General features: G+C 41.3%; 1 protein-coding gene across 5 annotated transcripts in view; it reads right to left on the bottom strand.

Annotated features, from left to right (window-relative positions):
• The window catches only part of NCAM1 (neural cell adhesion molecule 1), a 324,148-nt gene that overhangs the window by 95,704 nt on the left and 210,656 nt on the right, over positions 1-17,788 (bottom strand). For all 5 annotated transcript variants that reach the window (XM_066606907.1, XM_066606909.1, XM_066606908.1 and 2 more), the window contains exons 6-8: positions 16,147-16,264; positions 13,694-13,857; positions 13,348-13,490 (exon numbers count right to left, since the gene is read on the bottom strand). In XM_066606907.1, coding sequence (XP_066463004.1) covers positions 13,348-13,490; positions 13,694-13,857; positions 16,147-16,264 — 425 coding nt within the window. The remainder of the gene's footprint in view (positions 1-13,347; positions 13,491-13,693; positions 13,858-16,146; positions 16,265-17,788) is intronic.

The raw sequence follows: 17,788 nt of genomic DNA, 5'->3' as shown, positions 1-17,788 counted from the left end.
TTGCTGGGAGCTGAATCTAATGGTATGGGGGAAAGTGAGGAGTAGAAACAGAAGAAAAGCTACAATAGAGTCAGCGGGGGCCCCAGCTACAAAGCTATGCAGCCGGCCTTGCTTCCTCAAAGACGTTACAGGTCCTCTTTAATTTCATATGTATGAGCAGCTGAAGACATTACATTTTTCACCTGATAATGAAAACATGGAACCAAAATAATGCTATGCAGCGCCCACATGAATAACTGCAAATGGGAATCTGTTTCTTTCTATCTATTACATAAAAAAATACCTAAAGCAACACATAAGGCTGTATTAAGAGAGCAACACCAAATGTCCAAAGGACTCAAAAAGCCAATTATTATGTCTACACTAAAATTTAACTTGTATTAACAAGACATAAACCTAAATGTGACCAAACTAAAACGCATATGTAACCAGTTGGCTATGGAGAGCAATGCAGATGAGTCAATGACCCCAGCCAGTGTGCAATATCAGCAGGGCACTAAGACCCTATGCGAATAAGTCCGCACCCTATAATCTGATTAAATATATGTAGAGACCAGAATCCTTATGATGCATTCAAAGGACACAAGTAAGGACTGTTAATAGCCAACTGCAATCATCCACCTAAAAAACATTTCCCTCCAACATGTTTCGCCAGAGCACTGGCGTCAATAGGGGTCGGGGCTATATGAAAAGCACCCGTCATGGTGGGCCATAGGTATAAATACAGGGAGGGCTATACAATCAGACCATACCAATCAGCAGCCTAAGTAGTGAGAACATTCCCTCATAATACGAGTGACAGTATACCTAACCTCATTCCAGGATATAGTACAATCCACCAATCCTGTCTACTGGCTCCATAGTCCAATAACGGACAGACACCAGCTTCTATGCAGAGACAACGTCCAAACCATCCATCCATTCTAGCCTCAGCAGAGACATGCTCAGACAGGTCTATAGTGCACTTAGGAGAAATAAAGCAGAGGTCCTATAACAGCTACCCTCCCATGTAAGATGTCCAATAAGGAGCAGCATTCTACATTCAGAGCTCCAGTATAAGGCCTCTCTCGGCATGCACTATCTTGGTGCGTATTATGCACGCATACACACCAGGATAGTATTGTTGGAACGCAGCAAGTACGCATGTCGTTGGGCTGCACACTATTGCGCGGTGAGCAATAACTCATGGCTGTGTTAGAGAGGCCTAATAGGAGGACGTTATACATAAATGTTAATAACCATGAGGTGGTAAATCAAATAATACTCATTTGATTAGAGTGCCTATAACTACTTCCACTCTAGCAACATGGAACATAATCAGACGGTCCTTAGTAATTTAGGCAGTTAGCAGAGGGATGCCATAAAAGTAATATGACATTCACCCAGGTGCATAATCATTTATGTCATCAAATAATCAAGTATTCATCCCTATTTATATAAATGGAGTGAAAGAAAAGCCCTCATTCAAACCAATGGGGCTTTTACCATTGAGGTGGAAAAATCCACCATGCCTCCTCCTTATGTAGTTTCGCATTTAAATCCTCCTGTTGCAGAACCAAATCCGGATGGTAAGGCCTCATGTCCACGGGCATGCACGGTGGAATCCCACAGCGGTTTCCACCCGTGCCCGCAGCCATGAGGCCAAAAATGACAGCATACTCACTTGTCCAGACGCTGCGGGTCTCCCCTCCATCGTGGACGGATCTTCTTTCTTCAGCACGACGGATGTACTCGGCACGCCGGCAGCATGCGGCATGCACAATTTTTACTCTCCTGCTCTCCCACAGATCCGCGGCACAGAGCAATGACAGCTGCAGGTGTGCTGCAGGACCGGACAGCTTCCATTGACTTTAATGGAAAATGGAGCAAGCTGTGATTTCTTCCCTCACACCGGGGAAAAAAAAATCACATCCGCATGCATTTATTTGCCCTGCGGATGCTAATGCATTCCTATGGGCTTCTGGAGCTGCGGGAGACACGCGCGGATTTTATTATTACAATCTGCACGTGGACATTGGGCCAATCTCCCATTAAGTCAGCTGTCAATATTACCCCCATTTAGGGAATGCCTGCGCCTCACCATTGGAGTATCCAATTTGGTCCTAACAAAACTCTTTTTCTCAACCCCTGCACTGTTGTTCCCATGTAGATTTTGGGGTAACTACATATGGCCGCATATATCTGACTCAAGCTATGACAATTCAGGTGTTCTTTTATATCATATCTCTTCTTATCACTGGGATTTTCATAGGTTGCTCCCTGCATGATTTGGGACAAAAAGAACAATGGCCGCACCAATATATGCCAGGACTCTCTACTTTAGGCCCGATAACTAAATTAATGTATAGGGTATTCAGTGACAACCTGAGCCCAATCAGGGTCAGCACGTAGTATGGGCCAGTATCTACCTAAATGTCCCTTACCTGTTTCGTATTGGAGCTGTAGGTACCAATGCAAGGTATGACTCCTACCTCACCATCTTTATCTCGTCTCTGTTATAATAAATTTGTGTGATCCACTGACCTGGCATTCGCATTGGCCCTCCTTAGATACACCCCTGGGTAGCTCCTTCTTCGAAACCTACTGAAAAGACGATCACTTTCCTCCTTAAAAGATGACTCCCCTGATCAATTCCTTCTAGCCCGTAAATGCTGTCCCATTGGAATGCCTCTCCTGAAGAACAGAGGATGCCGGCTATTCCAATGTAAGACATTATCGGCTTTCTATTAACAGTCCTTCTTGAGTCCCTCGACTGCAGCAAAGGAATTCTGGTCTCTACATATATTTAATGTAATAGGGAGCAGGCTTGTTTGCATAGCGTCTTATTCCCCCTGTAATATAGTGAACTGGTGGGGTCATTGACTCTGTGTGCAGCGCTCGCGCTCTCTCTATGCAGCCAACTGTTTTTTTATGTGTTTTAATTTGGTCACATTTGGGTTTGTATCTTAATAAGTTACATTTTAGTGGGGACGTAAGGATTGGCTTTTTGAGTCCTTTGGACATTTGGTTTTGCTTTCATTATATCTCTGGCACCAAAACAATAGGTTCCAAATTTCCCATTCCATTACTTCTATGGCACCAAAATGATGGAAATCTGTTCAACTGAACAATCCAAACATTTTATGTAATATTGTTCAGAAATGTTGTATTCAACAAAGAAAAAATGAAATATACTTCGGCTATGATTTTGATCCTACTCGTTTATACCAGTGTTCCCCAACTCCAGTCCTCAGGGACCACCAACAGGTCATGTTTTCAGGATTTCCTCAGTATTGCACAGGTGATGTAATTATTGTTGGTGCCTCACACATTGCCACAGGTCTTCTTACTATAGGAGATCCTGAAAACATGACCTGTTGGTGGTCCCTGAGGACTGGAGTTGGGGACCCCTGGTTTATACAATTAAGATAAGGGCTCTGCATTTTGAACGTAACACTATTCTTGAATAGTCATTAATCTATTTATGTGCTAGCAAAAACTATTTTGAGGGCCAGACCATCATCTTGAGATAACTGTTTTGCACACAGTACAGATGTAGCCAAGTTTAACTTGACTTTCTGCGACCAGTTATCTTTTGCAATTGAAAAGCTATTGCTGGCTTAATACAACAAAAGCCAATGAAATGCTATTGCTAGCTCAACACAGCAGAAGCAATAGAAAAGCGATTGGAAGAGCAGATAAACTGCGGCACGGATAGTTATCTTAACACTTTAGGAGTCAAGTTATACTTGGCTACATTGATGAATTTGCATGCATAAATTGAAAACATGTGATCCACCAAATTCAGCAATCCATACAGTACATCAGTAAAAAAAGCCCTTACAGGGACTTTATACATTTGTTGAGCACTGATCACTAGAATGAGGTTACAGAGCCCTCCATTCCTTCTGACTTTGAGGAGAACTATGGATGGGGAGTTGGTCAAGCAGAAGTGCTGCCACTCCAATCAAAGGCTATGGGACTGACGACCCTTTACTATAAACACATAATCAGTATTCTTCTTCCAGTAGCATAAACAAGCTGAAGAATACCACTCACATTACAATACTGCATTACTTACATTTCCCAGCTTACACTGCCCACCCTCTGAATCACCTCTCAATAATCTGACTTTTACTGCAAAAAAGGAATTAATCTGCATCCTCATGAAAAGGGCCTTTTTTTCTGCAGTACGGATCTTAACAGTTACCAGCACTGTATTTCAATGGCTTCCATTTAATTTAAGTTCAACATAACTAATTATAATGCTGCTGTAATTTCTTGGGCCTGTGGCTGATTAAAACCACGATCGTTCCGCTGGGTTATGGACCTTAAGGCCTTTTACAGAAATGCTGTAATGTGGAAGACCGATAGAAAAAGATGAAGATGAATATTTATTCTGTGACAAATGCCATAGGAGCCTTGCAGAAAATGTTTATGTAAGATTCAGATTTCATTTCCATTTATGTTAATGAATGTGGAAATTAATTTTGCACGTTAAAAGTAAAAAAAAATGTAAGATAACACAAAAAAAAAAATCTAAATCATAAATGTATTGTCCATTCTCCCCAGTTGATCTAAATACATAACAACCAAGTTTCTTCAGTACTGAAATGTTTTATGTTTAAGTCAGATTTTCATTGATCCTTTTGTAATTTTATAAAATAGTACCAGAAATGAATTTTTATTTCACAAGGTATGTGAATAACTGGTGACTTTTTGGACACCTATTTCCCCAAGTATCCATCAGCAGTAGTCACAGGAAGAATAAAAATGCAACAACAGCTCTCATTGGAATCAAACTAACTGCTTGGGAGAATGACTCTGTCTGTGACTGATCAAAAACAGGATAAACATCTACAAAGGAAAGAAATAAAAGACGGAAAAATATTTCCAAGTATTATTTAGAAATTGTAACTCTTACATGCTAATTGGAGTATTAGATTTTGTCCCTCTAATACTAGAGTTGATGTTGTTTGGAAAGAACATCGAAAAATGCCCTTTACTTATTTTGTAATGACGTCTGATGTGAAAAGTCAAAATCCCGATTCGATTCTTACCAAAATTTTTCTCTGGTTCAACCAATTTTTTGGTTTATCTCACTGTACAAGTTCTTGTTCCAGTATTTAAGACACGTTAGGCCCACTCAAAACAGAATAGATTACAGTGAGAATCTTCTATATTGGACCATGGTTTAGAATTGATTTAAATAAATCCTGGTTGGGATTTTTTATCATTTTTTTTAATATATTCTATGGTCCCTCAACTTTTGGGATGATCCTAGTTATGACCTGAAATTTGAATATCAATACAAAACAACTAAAGCTTTTTTCTTGACACGCTACATAAGTTCCACTTTAAGACTCTGGATCAGTCATTTCACAGACAGCATTCTTCACAAACCTGTGGTTTAAGTTTCCAAAGAGAGCTGAGAAAATGGCATGAAGTATAGGATTATAAAATGAGGTCTTCTTTGTCCCCAGGGCCATCTTCATTTTGAAGAGTTCAGCTAAATGGTACCTCAAAGTGATTAGCAAATATTAAACACGTGCAGTTACAGGTTGACATGTTTGATGGGGCAGCCACTCAGAAAACACAGTACGCAACGAGACAACCAAACACGGCACTAAGACAGGGAAGCCAGAACTAGACCAAACACAATAAAACCTGAATGTCATAATAGTATGTGGTTGTGCCAAGTACAATGTTATGTTTCTATATGCAAAATCCAATAAGATGTCTACACTCATGGGATGGACAATGTTAACACTATATTTTCCATATATAGAAATCCTCCAACACCAATACTTTTATATTCACCTTCATATGACAATATAAACACAAGCAAAAAAGCTGTATAATAGCTACCCTCATTAAGTTCCTTAAAGTAAAGAACCATCTGATTTCTTAGCATCATAACACTGGACAAATATAGTTTTCTAAGTATCATAAAACCTGGACACGGCTGACCTCCTGCAATTCTGAATATTTCTTTTGTAACATAACATTTTGGGTAATTTACAGAAAAAGGTCTGGTCATACCTTAAATACTACTGAAAAGGGTGAATAAATCCTCTGAGTTTAGAAGGATAGCCTTGGCATTATCATTATCCCTTATGTACTTAAAGAGAACGTTTCATCAAAAAATCACCCACTACATACATCAAGTTTTCATGTAAAACATATTTTAAATTGTTTATTTCAATTTTAAATGTAACTATGCATATTTAAAAAAATTCCTAAAATCCTGCAGTTTTCACTCTGGCCATTTAGCCTAATAATAATCTGATACTTCCTGTTCTGTGGAGAAAACTTTTCAGCAGTCATCTCACTAACAACACAGACAAGATTACAATGGCATATAATACCTAGTGAAAGTTAAAGCGGCACAGGAATCACTATACGTGGTGCACTTCCAAGAAAGACTTTATCCACAGTCCATAAACCAATATGGGAAGCGATAGCCAGACAGGAACTGGAGTGCTGTCCTGCCATGGCTTCCTAGACAGCTAAAACGTATATGTAGATAATAGTGGATCCACAAAAGGAGATGCTCACAACACTACCCCATAGAAGTCAAAGAATATTTCCTGTCTATTATACATGTCCATGAGCCAGCTGTACAGAACAGGAAGTGTCAGCCAATAATTGGACTTTGTGGCCAGAGTGAAAACTGTAAGATATTAGGATATTTTGTAGTTATACACAGTAGCATGTAAAATAAAAATAAATCACCAAATTAAAAAATACATATGTTTACCATATAAAATCTTGATCATAGGTCAGTTATATAGGTTAGTTTCTGATTACACATTTTCTTTCAAGGGGTTGTCTCAGGATGACTACTGCTGTTAATATGCTGTATTAGGGCATATGTGCATCATAGAGGGGCATCCCCAAACTGAGAGATAGTCTGCAAGAGCAGTTCCAGTTCACGGGGCATTTCAATTCTCCTGCAACTACTGCTGATGACAGCTGAAGACCCCTTTAAAGAGGTTTTCTCATCACAGACAATATGAGAGCTTCCTGCTTCCCGAGATTACAGGCAAATAGCAGACTACTAGGGGAATCATCACCATATAGTATTACATGTATGTATTGGCCACTCAAATGAGTGTACAGAAAACAACTATGTGACATATAGGTAGCCCCAGTTCCATATATAATTTTTTCATAAATACTGTATAATATGCAGAAAATGTACATGAGCATGGGGTCACTCAATGGACAACCCCTTGGAAGTTACCCCTTAAACAGCTCCTAATCTTTAGTAGTAATACTCTAAAGGGCTTCCTAATTTAAAGGGGTTGTCTGGTTACAAATTTATAATCCAGTCCAAATGATATAAAATATTAATACAAATGGTATTTACCTGCCCTCAGCCCCGGCGATCCAGCGCTGCAGCCCAGTGATCCTTCCACTCTGTTGACAGTGGAGGTCAGGTAACTGCTGCCTGCTAATCAGAGACCACAGTATCACCGTTCCAAACTACTGGCATCATGGCACCCAGGATGTGAGTACTGATGCCAGGAAAACTGGCGATGATGCTGCGCCTTCTGATTGGCAAGCAGCAGTCACCTGACTTCCGCTGTCAACAGAGACCGGCAGAACCGCAGAGCTGCAGCACTATATCGCCGGGGCTGAGGATGGCTAAATACCATTTGCTTTATTGTTTCAACTCATTTGAACCTAATTTTAAAATGCAATTTGTAATCAGACAAGTCCATTAATGGGGTCAGCGTATCAAACAGTAATTACCTAACATATGGAACGCATACCATATCTGGAAATAGTATCTTAAATCCAAATCCTGGTTATCCTTTTTTGCTCAGATCCATATTTACAGACAGGTCTAGATATTAATAAAGAATATAGCATAATGTGCACATAACAACTACACTTTCTATGCTATTGTAGACATACTTGTACAGGGTTATCCAGGATAGACCGTGCGAAACTTACAGTACAAAAGCCTTTAAAGTGACCCACCGAATTTGGGGAAAAATTCCGTCCAGCAAACACAGAGGGTAGGGGGGTAAATTAGCTACAGATGTTCTCTTCTGTTCCTTCAATTCGCTGGTTCTGGGTCCTGTTTTCAGCTGTCCAAGATGGCCAACGTAATCTTCTGACTACCCAATCCTCCTAATGCTCACAGTGCATTGGTAGTCTTAGACTATTAATGCACTATACTTGCTCTCTGATTGGCCAGAGTTGTTCATGTGATCAGCACTGGCCAATCACAGAGCAGTACATAGTGTACATTGGGTAGTTAGGAAGCTGCTGCGGTCAACAGGCGGATCGGAAGAACGGTAGAGAGAAACAACTATGGCTAAAATACCCCCCTCCTGTCCCAGGACAGAATTTTTTCTTGAAACCATAGGGTCAATTTAATGATAACAATTTATTCTAGAGCTCTAATAAGAGATTGGGGGAGGAGGGGCAAGTTCTGGGAAATACTGTAGGCTACATAATGGCCACTGAAATTACAGCACTACTGGGGAATCCTATCCGACTGGTGAATGATCCACTAATCCGCTTTTCTTTTGATAAATCTCTTTTGGCCATCAGAGCAAGTACCACTCTTTGTAGGTGAACTATACTCTGACTGATCTATTGGGATTCCTGCTCAGGGCAACTCTAAAATTCTGAAATAGGGACTGAAAGGGGGTTGTCTAAATAGATCGATTCTTTAGAAATGGAGATTGTAATATCAGAATATCTACAGTTTATTTAGTAGTAAAGCTCTTAATACAACAATTCTGGAGCATCTTCTCTTATAACTCTGTGTTGTGCTGTTCCTCCATTGTCCCTACTTGAAATTTATGAATAAATTGATAACTGTGTGTTACCAATTGGGGTTTGCGTTCTGACACAGAGTGACATTTTCCAATTAGTGTTGACAGAACCAAGATGGGGTTGGGAAGAAGGGTAGGCGGGGGTTGATGACTGTCTAGGCCACAGGTCCCAGGAAGTGAATTTTTATTGGTAATTTTTGATTTTTTTAATACAGGGGGCTCGAGTTATACTTATTATAGGGTCTGATGTGACCTGGAGTGACTATAAATCATAGGGTCAGTTCTGTCATGTTTCATTTATAATATTAGTGTCTTCTTTTGTGGCAGAGTAGTCTTTAGGCCCCATCTGGCTCCAAAGCCCGGTACAACTACTTCTGCAACCTTTATTGCTATACCACTGGCCAAAGATGTCTTGGCAGCAAACTGTTAAGTCTTCAGGAGAAATTGGCAAGACGGTCTGGGCCAAATGAAGAAGAAAAGTAGAGTTAGTCACCGGACTAAATATTTATTCTGCCTGCAGCTGTTTCTTTTAAAATGTATTTGAGTTCCTGTTATTAGAAAAAAAATGTGTTTTTTAATTGATTCTAGGGATTGCCTGCATGTGTTTGTGTGGGGGAATGCCTAGAGCACTGAATCACATAGTCCCTACCCTGGTAGAGACACATCCCCAACTGGTAAGACCCATTTGTCAATTTATTCATAAATATCTAGTGAGAACAACAGAGGAATGGCATAACACAGAAAATTATATAGATGCCCCCAAATCATAAATTCAAGGACTATACAAGTATTGACTAAAACATATATTTCAGGAGTGGTAAAGGGGTTGTAGCACGATGTACTTTCCCCCCCTAGAATAGGTTAAAAGTCTGATTACTGGGGGTCTCACTGCTGAGACCCTTGCCGATCCCAAGAACGAGAGTACCCCTCATCACTGTAGGCTCTCTGCACCCACCTCAGTGAGTAGGAGGATGAATGAAGCAGTGGTCGCTCATGGGTGGCGCTGCTCCATTCAATTTTACTAGGACTGCGGAAACTAGTTATGTGCTTGTACTCAGCCATTTCCGTCAACCCCATTGAAATGAATGGAGTGATGCTGCAAATGTGTGACCTCCACTCCATTCAAGCTGACGTCCCTGCAGGTGGGTGCATGGAGCCTGCAGTGATGAGAAAAGCGGAACACAGGACCCCTGTTCACAGCTGTGAGACCCCCACAGATCAGATTTTTATTCTCTGTCCTATTGACAGGGGATAAAAGTATTTTGTGGCACAACCCCTTCAAGTGCGTAACCTCCAGTATCAGTGGTTTTTTTTGTGAGTGTTCACATAATACACCACTTCTTATTGTTAGCAGCCTTAAAGGGGCTGTTCAGCGTTAGAAAAACATGGCTGCTTTTTTTCCAATCCCAGTGCCATCCTAGCCCATAGGGTTGTGTGAGGTATTACAGCTCAGCTCCATTGAACTGAATGGGTGCGCTGTGTTTGGAAGAAAGCCGTCATGTATTTCTAACCCTTGACAACCCCTTTAAGATTATTTGTCTACATGGTGAGAAATTCTGTAACTACCAATGATATAGTTAAAAAACACGCACCGAAGCTATTATCATAGCTGACTATAGAGCACCATCAAATTTGTATGAAAAGGAAGTTACACAGACCAACTAGTTATATGTTAGGACAGACACTTGGTCACAAACAGATAATATGGTGGATGTTGTTGGGGTCAGCAGGTTCCAACTATAGTAATTGCCACCCCAATCTCATTGATTATAACAATGTATATATTATAAACAAGACATATATAACCAATCATGTTATTTAAGATATGTGATTTAATTTACAAAAAAAAAAACAAAAAACAATTCTGCAGTGTTTGTCCTTGAGACTTATTAGACTGGAAACTGCAGTACCGCTTTTCACCACATATTTTATATAAGGAACCAATACAACAGCGCCCCCTGCTCTACCATGGGCGGGAATTTCTTAAGCTTGAAATGCTATCACTGCAGAAAGAAGGACTCCTTAGAAGTGATAGCCTTTTGGCCTATCCCGCGAAGTACAGTATGTTATGGGTATGTTCACATGGCGTAATCCGATGCAGATGTTTCCACATTGCGGCAGAAATGCGCACCTATAAACATGTCTACCCATGGATCTGCATACGGATGTAGCAAAATTCAATTTCAAAATCTGCATGCAGAATTCCCAACGGGTATTCTGTGCCAATATGCTGTATAGACTACGGTGAAAATTTCCATTGAAAGCAATAGGACATGGATTGGCCATGGAATCAGTGTGGATTCTGCATCAAAATTCCGCCATGCTGTCTACTAGCCTTCAAGTACAGATAGTGAGATTGTAGCTATGATATATACGAAGCCTAATTACAGCTCTGAAATATGAACAGATATGATATCAAAGAAAAGGTGTCTTAACGTTTTATACATGTGTGCGCTAGAACACAAGGGACTGTAAAGTGAAGGACCAAAGACAGTAACTCAAGCAGAACACAGAGCAACAAGCACTGTATACGGTATATCTCATAGGAACAGCGCTCTGCCCCACAATTACACCTGACGTTGTCAGGAAAACAATGCCAGACAGGAGAGGTGAGAGTTTCAAAAATAGTCAGCAGTTTTGCAGATTTGCATGGAATCTGAAGAATCTTCCAGCTTACTGACTGTTTCCTATTATGCTATAGTGCTGCGTGCTTTCGTGATGTAAAGTACAATTTAATAGGGAATCCAACCATCAGGAGATTCAACTGTCAAGGCATTAAGTGTCCTTACGTATATGAAGATAAATCCCATACAAATTAATTTACCCAAATTTTATCTGATTGTCTACAAGTAAACAGCTTGGCCTAGGCGATTAAATCCTCTTTGGGTAGAGTTTCCCGTTAAGCCGATCTGCTGTAAAACAAGTGCCATGCCACTGTGTTAAAGGTTTAGAGAATAACCCATTGCCTACAAGTAGTTGATAAATTGGACATAAACAGAATTTTTCTTGGTGTAATGAAATAAGGCTGACTACGACTACGCAACAAGTAGAAGGAGGCCATAAATAAGGGGCGGAAAAAGAGACAGGCCTGCTTAATACTGGAAGCAATGTCAAAACTACTGATTATTTTTGCCTTTGTCACAGTGACAATCCATCCGCACACAACTGCTGTGGTGCTTTCAGTGTATACTTACATTTGTTTGCGCAAACAAATGGCGGCCATTGAAGGACACCAAGCTCATACCGCTCCATTCTCAGTCCAGCGTTCAGACACCAGCTTTCCCCTCCTAAGACCCAGTGATGATGTCACTGCACACTGATTTAATGTCATTGGACAGACCCAGATATGATGTCACTGCACGCTGCCTTACTGTCATAGGTACTCGTTACATAATCTAAGCCTCAGGAAGGTATCAGATGTGTTACATTAAAAGACTTTAGTACTCTCGGTCTATAATGTATTTAGCTACAAATGACTTAAAGGGATTATCCAACCCCAACATTTTTGGAAACCTTCCCTGGGTGATAGAAAAACAGAAAAAAAATAAGTCATACTCACCTCACCCAATCCCCTACCGCTCAAGTTCCACCAGTGACTATTCCCAAGCGGCTCTCCACCTCCTGCTGCAGCAACCACGACATCCCAACAATATGACGTGACTTATGCAGCTAATCCCTGGACAAAGTGAGTTGACACTTGACTGCAGTGGTCACGTGTCTATGGTGCCGGCAATATGATCGCTACAGCAGGAAGTAGAGAGCAACGGGAATGGGGCACCATTGGCAGAGGGTTGGGTGATGTGATTATGACCTTTTTCATGTTTTTCCACCACCCTGCGCAGGTTTTTAAAAAATGTAAAAGGTTATATAACCCCTTTACATATATATATCCGAGCAAAATTGCTTTATGTGCTATGACGGGAGACCAGACAACTCCTATAAGAAGCATGGAAGACCAAAAGGTGCTGCTGAAACACCCTTGAATGTTCATATTTGCTCCTGAAAGCAATGCTTGCAGGAGGGGTAGCATAGTGCTATGATGTGTACTTCTTTGGCCCTAAACTCAACATATACTGAAATGTGAAACAAACATAGTTAAAAAAAAAAGTATGCAAAAATATTTCCCATGATACATACTTCTTAGGTGACCCAAAAGTGTGCCATGCCCTTTAATGGTGACTTTTAATGACTAGTGTACACTAACTTTATCTGTGGGGGTATAGAGCTTACTATGGTCTGATTTAGTTTTTAAATGTAAAAAAAGAATATGAGTCCTATTTCCCCACCATTATTGATATTGGAATATGGAGAAATCTGTCAATCAGCAATGTGTGGGCAGAGAAATGGGACTCACAGGCTTTTCCCATCATAGAGAGTAAATGCAAACTCCCAAATGATAGTATTAACATCCACACATCCCAGAGGCTGCAGAAATAATATGCAAAGCGCTTGCTACTTTATCTCAACGTTATTCCATACTGCAAAACCAGTTGTCATCCAGTGACATCATAAGCCAGAAGTCCAGTGACATCACAAATCAGCGCCCCATGGAAAGTAATCAAGATCACCGTACCTTGTCCTCTTCACTGATGTTGCGTGTGGCTGTTCTCCAAGTAATGCTGGGCAGAGGATCTCCCGAAGCTTCGCAGGTCAGGGTGATCTCATTATCCAGCTCCACGGCCGTCTTGTTTTCAACGTAGGTGATCTTAGGTTTTGCTAAAAGGGAAAGATATGTTATGAATACGAGAACCAGATATTTCTGAAGACTGGAATTAAAGGGGTTGCCTATTAAAAGATCATCTTGCAAATGGACAACCCCTTCAACTAAATTATACCATCATGAGCTATCTGCCAGGCACATGGAGGTATAATAGCCATTAATGCATAATAATACTTATAATCTACGGATGTGTCCTCACCATAGACCTTGAGGAGGATGGTTGCTTCACTGTCACCAGCTTTATTCTCGGCGATGCAGTTATATTCGGCCTCATCATCTTTCTCAATTCCATGAATGGTCATCTCTGACATGTCATCGCTAAAGGAGAATTTCTCATCTCCGTCCTCTATAGTTTCTCCTCTCCTGTCCAGTGGGAGAAAATCAAGTTATTGCAAATTATATTAAGTTAATTGAAACGATTTACTGTGATTTGGCAATAAGTTAACAATGTGCAATTAAGTCTAGGGGCACACAAGCGTATTTGTAATTTTCCAGACAGCACATGACCCAGTTATGGCCTACGAGGCTATACACATGGACGTTTTCTTTTTACATGGACTTGCGGTCCACGTGGGGAAAACTTAAGGCATGTCTTGTTCCTGTCTGTTTGATGGACTAGAAATAGAGCAAGCAAATGGGCATTGTCCATGTATATCGGACAGCACACAGATGAGTGTGGCCTACAGTCCAGTGAGAGTTGTACCCATGTCCGTCATGAGTCATTTCAAACCCAAGAATCCGACCATGTCGTGCAAAAGGAAATAAGTCAGATAATTAGCTTATTATTTTAATATTACCCAACTGAGACTCACACCTCTGACCAACTTCTTGAGGTCACACAGCTGAGATAGAGCTGCACCCAAGATTCTCTCATCGGACAGCACACAGTCATGCGGGACACCGCACAAGAATATAACATGCAGCGAACCTTCAATCTTGGACCATCAAACTGAGGGCGACGTCACACAAACGGATTTTTTCACGTTTTTGCGCGCAGAAAAATCCCACTCTCATAACACAGAGGATAGAACCCAGTGATTTCAATAGGTTCATTCTCATTTCTTTTTTTGTGTGTGCGGTTCTCGCGGGCTCAAACAAAAAAAGGTTACTCTATGTTGCATTTGTGCACCAAAGAGCCACCAAGCTAGGCACCAAGAGGTCTATGGGAAGTGCGCAGATGTGCACATATGTACAGGTGGGTATGCAAAAAAAAACCACTGTTCAAACCTGCTCCCAGCGACACGTCATTTGGCTAAATAGCCAATTTAAATCAGGGCGGGGTGATTCCCTTGCCCATATGAACTGGCGGCGCCTGCGCAAATATGGACAGTATTGTATACAGTCACACACGCACACTCATTCTCTGCACAAAAAAGTTGCGCAGGAGTGAGCGCATCTTGCAATACGCCAGTGTGATGCCGCCCTTATTCACAGGTTGAATGGCTCCTGTTTACACGGGCTGATTGTCGCTTAGGTTTTAGTTTAAAAAGAAGTGACTCCGACAAGTGGATGATTTCTCGCTCAGTGCCCGTCGGTGTCTGCGTGTGCACGGGGCAACTATTGGGTGAATTTACTGTTTCCAGCGATTGTTTGGACGGCAATCTCCCCGTGTAAAGGTGCCTTTAGATCCTTGTTGGTGCTGTGGAGACACATTGTTCTGAATAGGGGCCTTAGGCACAAAACTACAAGATTTTTTTATTTAAAGGGAACCTGTCAGCAACTATACGTACCACTTAACTTAGATATACTGCTTATAGTTTAGGTGATGTGGAGTCCAGGGAGCCTTTTTATCATACTCACCCCGTCCTCCATTCCTATAGTGCCCCCCAGTGAAGTCAGCGCACACACAGCAAGCACGACTCTTATCAGAAGGCTGCGCACGCACTCCCAATCGTCTCATTGAGTCAAGCTGGTGTGAGTGTGCCAGCACCGCAGGAATAGGGGACCGGGTGAGTATGAAAAAAGGCTCCTCGGACTGCACAAATCACAAGCACCATAACTTAGTTTACGGTGCTTATAGCTGATGACAGGCTCCCTTTAATGTGACATTTGAAGTGGCTAATTAGGAGACAAATCTTTTTCAAAGCTACTCAGCCTGCAAGAAGCCATATTCACCGATCCCCACTAGTCTTGTTCCACCAGTGCCCGATGGTCTTCACTTCTTCACGCTGCACCAAGCTAGACCGATGATTGGCTGCAACGGTCACATATCCCTGGTATCGGTCATTGCTGACTCGCTCCAGGTAGGGGTGGAGAGCAGTGGAGGACCAAGCACTGGCGGAACAGGAGCTGGTGAAGTTAGGAAAACTTCCTTTTTTTTAACAGCAGGCCGAGAAGCTTGGATACAAGGTTTCCTCCTTAAGTAAACCCCTTTAACACATCTCATTCCATCGTGAGTAAGAAGCTAAATGTCAAGTTAATGTTTGCTGTAGATGCAACCGAGCAACACATCTATGTAATATCACAAGTACCAGCACTGTCGTTGAATCAGTGGCAATGAGTACATTCTAGTACGACCCAATGCAGAAATCAGATGCCCTCTAGGCTCCCTTCGGTGTGGCATACGGCAAGGTTAGTCACTTTCGCCTTTGTATGAGCTTCCTGGCATATGCCATTATTATGTACAGTAATTTACATTCCGCCATCACTTACTTTGTCCAGCTAATTTCAGGCTCAGGAAATCCATCGGCTTCGCAGCTTACAGTCACCGACTCCCCCATGCTGGCTGTGGCATTGACGGTGAGTTGTCGGGCCCGCACAGTTGGAGGAACTGTAGAGAAGAGGGATAGACAAGAGGGTTCATGATTTAGATGTGTTTAATACAATTAATGTGTTGGGTTTAACCAAAGAAACATGGATGATCCAACTACGGTACTGCTGTCCTTTCTTTTCAGCAGTCATAAAAGGTATGAAATAAGAAGCTATAGAAAAGCATCACAGCAGTCCCCGCTTCTCTTATCAAAGTCTAGCAGCTGCTATTGCTAGTGAAATTTACTTCTACCATGATATTTGTAGTATTACACCTTGCATTATATACCGCCTATTCAAATAAATTTATGAGCCTGTAGCACACGGGTGACTAGGTCTGCCAGAGCCAAGGTCGCTTTTTGTAAGTATCTCTCTGCCTAGACTATTCAAGAGGGTTCTCGAATGGGGCAACCTCCTCTATGAATTCTATATGCCTTGACGGAGTAGACGATAAGAGGTTGCCTTTATGAAACAACCCTTTTGAGAAGCTTATATGAAGGAATATTATACAAGTAAGATTTGGTAAAAGGAACATTTTAAAGGGGTTGTCTGAGTTATGAAAGGGGTCCTTCATGCTGTAAAATAAGAAAACAGCTGATATTCACCGTTCCCCGCTTGCCCCCCTTCTATTCTTCCCCGCCAGCTCTGGTCTCTGCTGTGTTGTTGTTTTGAGGACTTTAGTCAGCCTGTGACGTCCCATAAACCTGCCACCACAGCCAATGACAGCACTCAGTGATAAATGCTGAGCGCTGTCATTGGCTGCTCAGGCCAATGATGTTAGCAGAGAGACCCAGAAGCAAGGGGGTTATTCCATGTCAGTTCAACCAACGCTCCCAGTCGACCATCTCAGATTTCAATGAAACTTTGCACAAAGATAGACCCTGACCCTAAACTAAGATAGCCAGAAAATTAGGCTTCAAAGTGCTTTGGTTCACGAGCTACAGGTCTTAATCTAGGGGGTTGTCATGTGATTACAGCGCGCAACCTGAAAAAAGTGGCGATTTCAATCCATTGCCAAGCCAGTTCCGATGACTCCAGAGCAATGAAACTTCACACACTAGGAGAACTTTTGGTGCTGAATCCAGCTAAGCTCCTCAGACTGCCACTCTTATCATCATTCTGCCACCATTGCATGTCAAAGTAGCTGAAAAATTCTATCGCGCAAAATAAGACTCCTATTTTAAGCAGTAATAACTCATAATCAGTGCAATCCAACTCAGCTCTGAATGTATCAATGTGTACTCCATAGAAATGTTTCTCATTATTCACATTATGGACCCAAAAGGATGCATAGCTCTTAAGATACAAGGAGTCAAAAATGGCAAAAAACACTTTTTTGCAAATTTTTCCCTTTTTCAAAGGTGAAAATCGGAATGTACTCCATTTTTTTTAATTTTTGTTCTATTTGGAAGAGAATTTTTTGCTCTACAAGATTCAATGTTTTTCATTTTGTTCCCAGACCTTCTAGATGGGAAAATATCAATGCCTGTGAAGGTCCTATGCACTCGCGGAGGTCAAATAATAAAATAAGTGTAAGTTTTGCATG

Source organism: Eleutherodactylus coqui, chromosome 6 (assembly GCF_035609145.1).
Source record: "Eleutherodactylus coqui strain aEleCoq1 chromosome 6, aEleCoq1.hap1, whole genome shotgun sequence".
NCBI classification, from domain to species: Eukaryota; Metazoa; Chordata; class Amphibia; order Anura; family Eleutherodactylidae; genus Eleutherodactylus; species Eleutherodactylus coqui.
The sequence above is the reverse complement of the archived record's forward strand: the minus strand, read 5'-3'. Positions and strand labels throughout refer to the sequence as shown.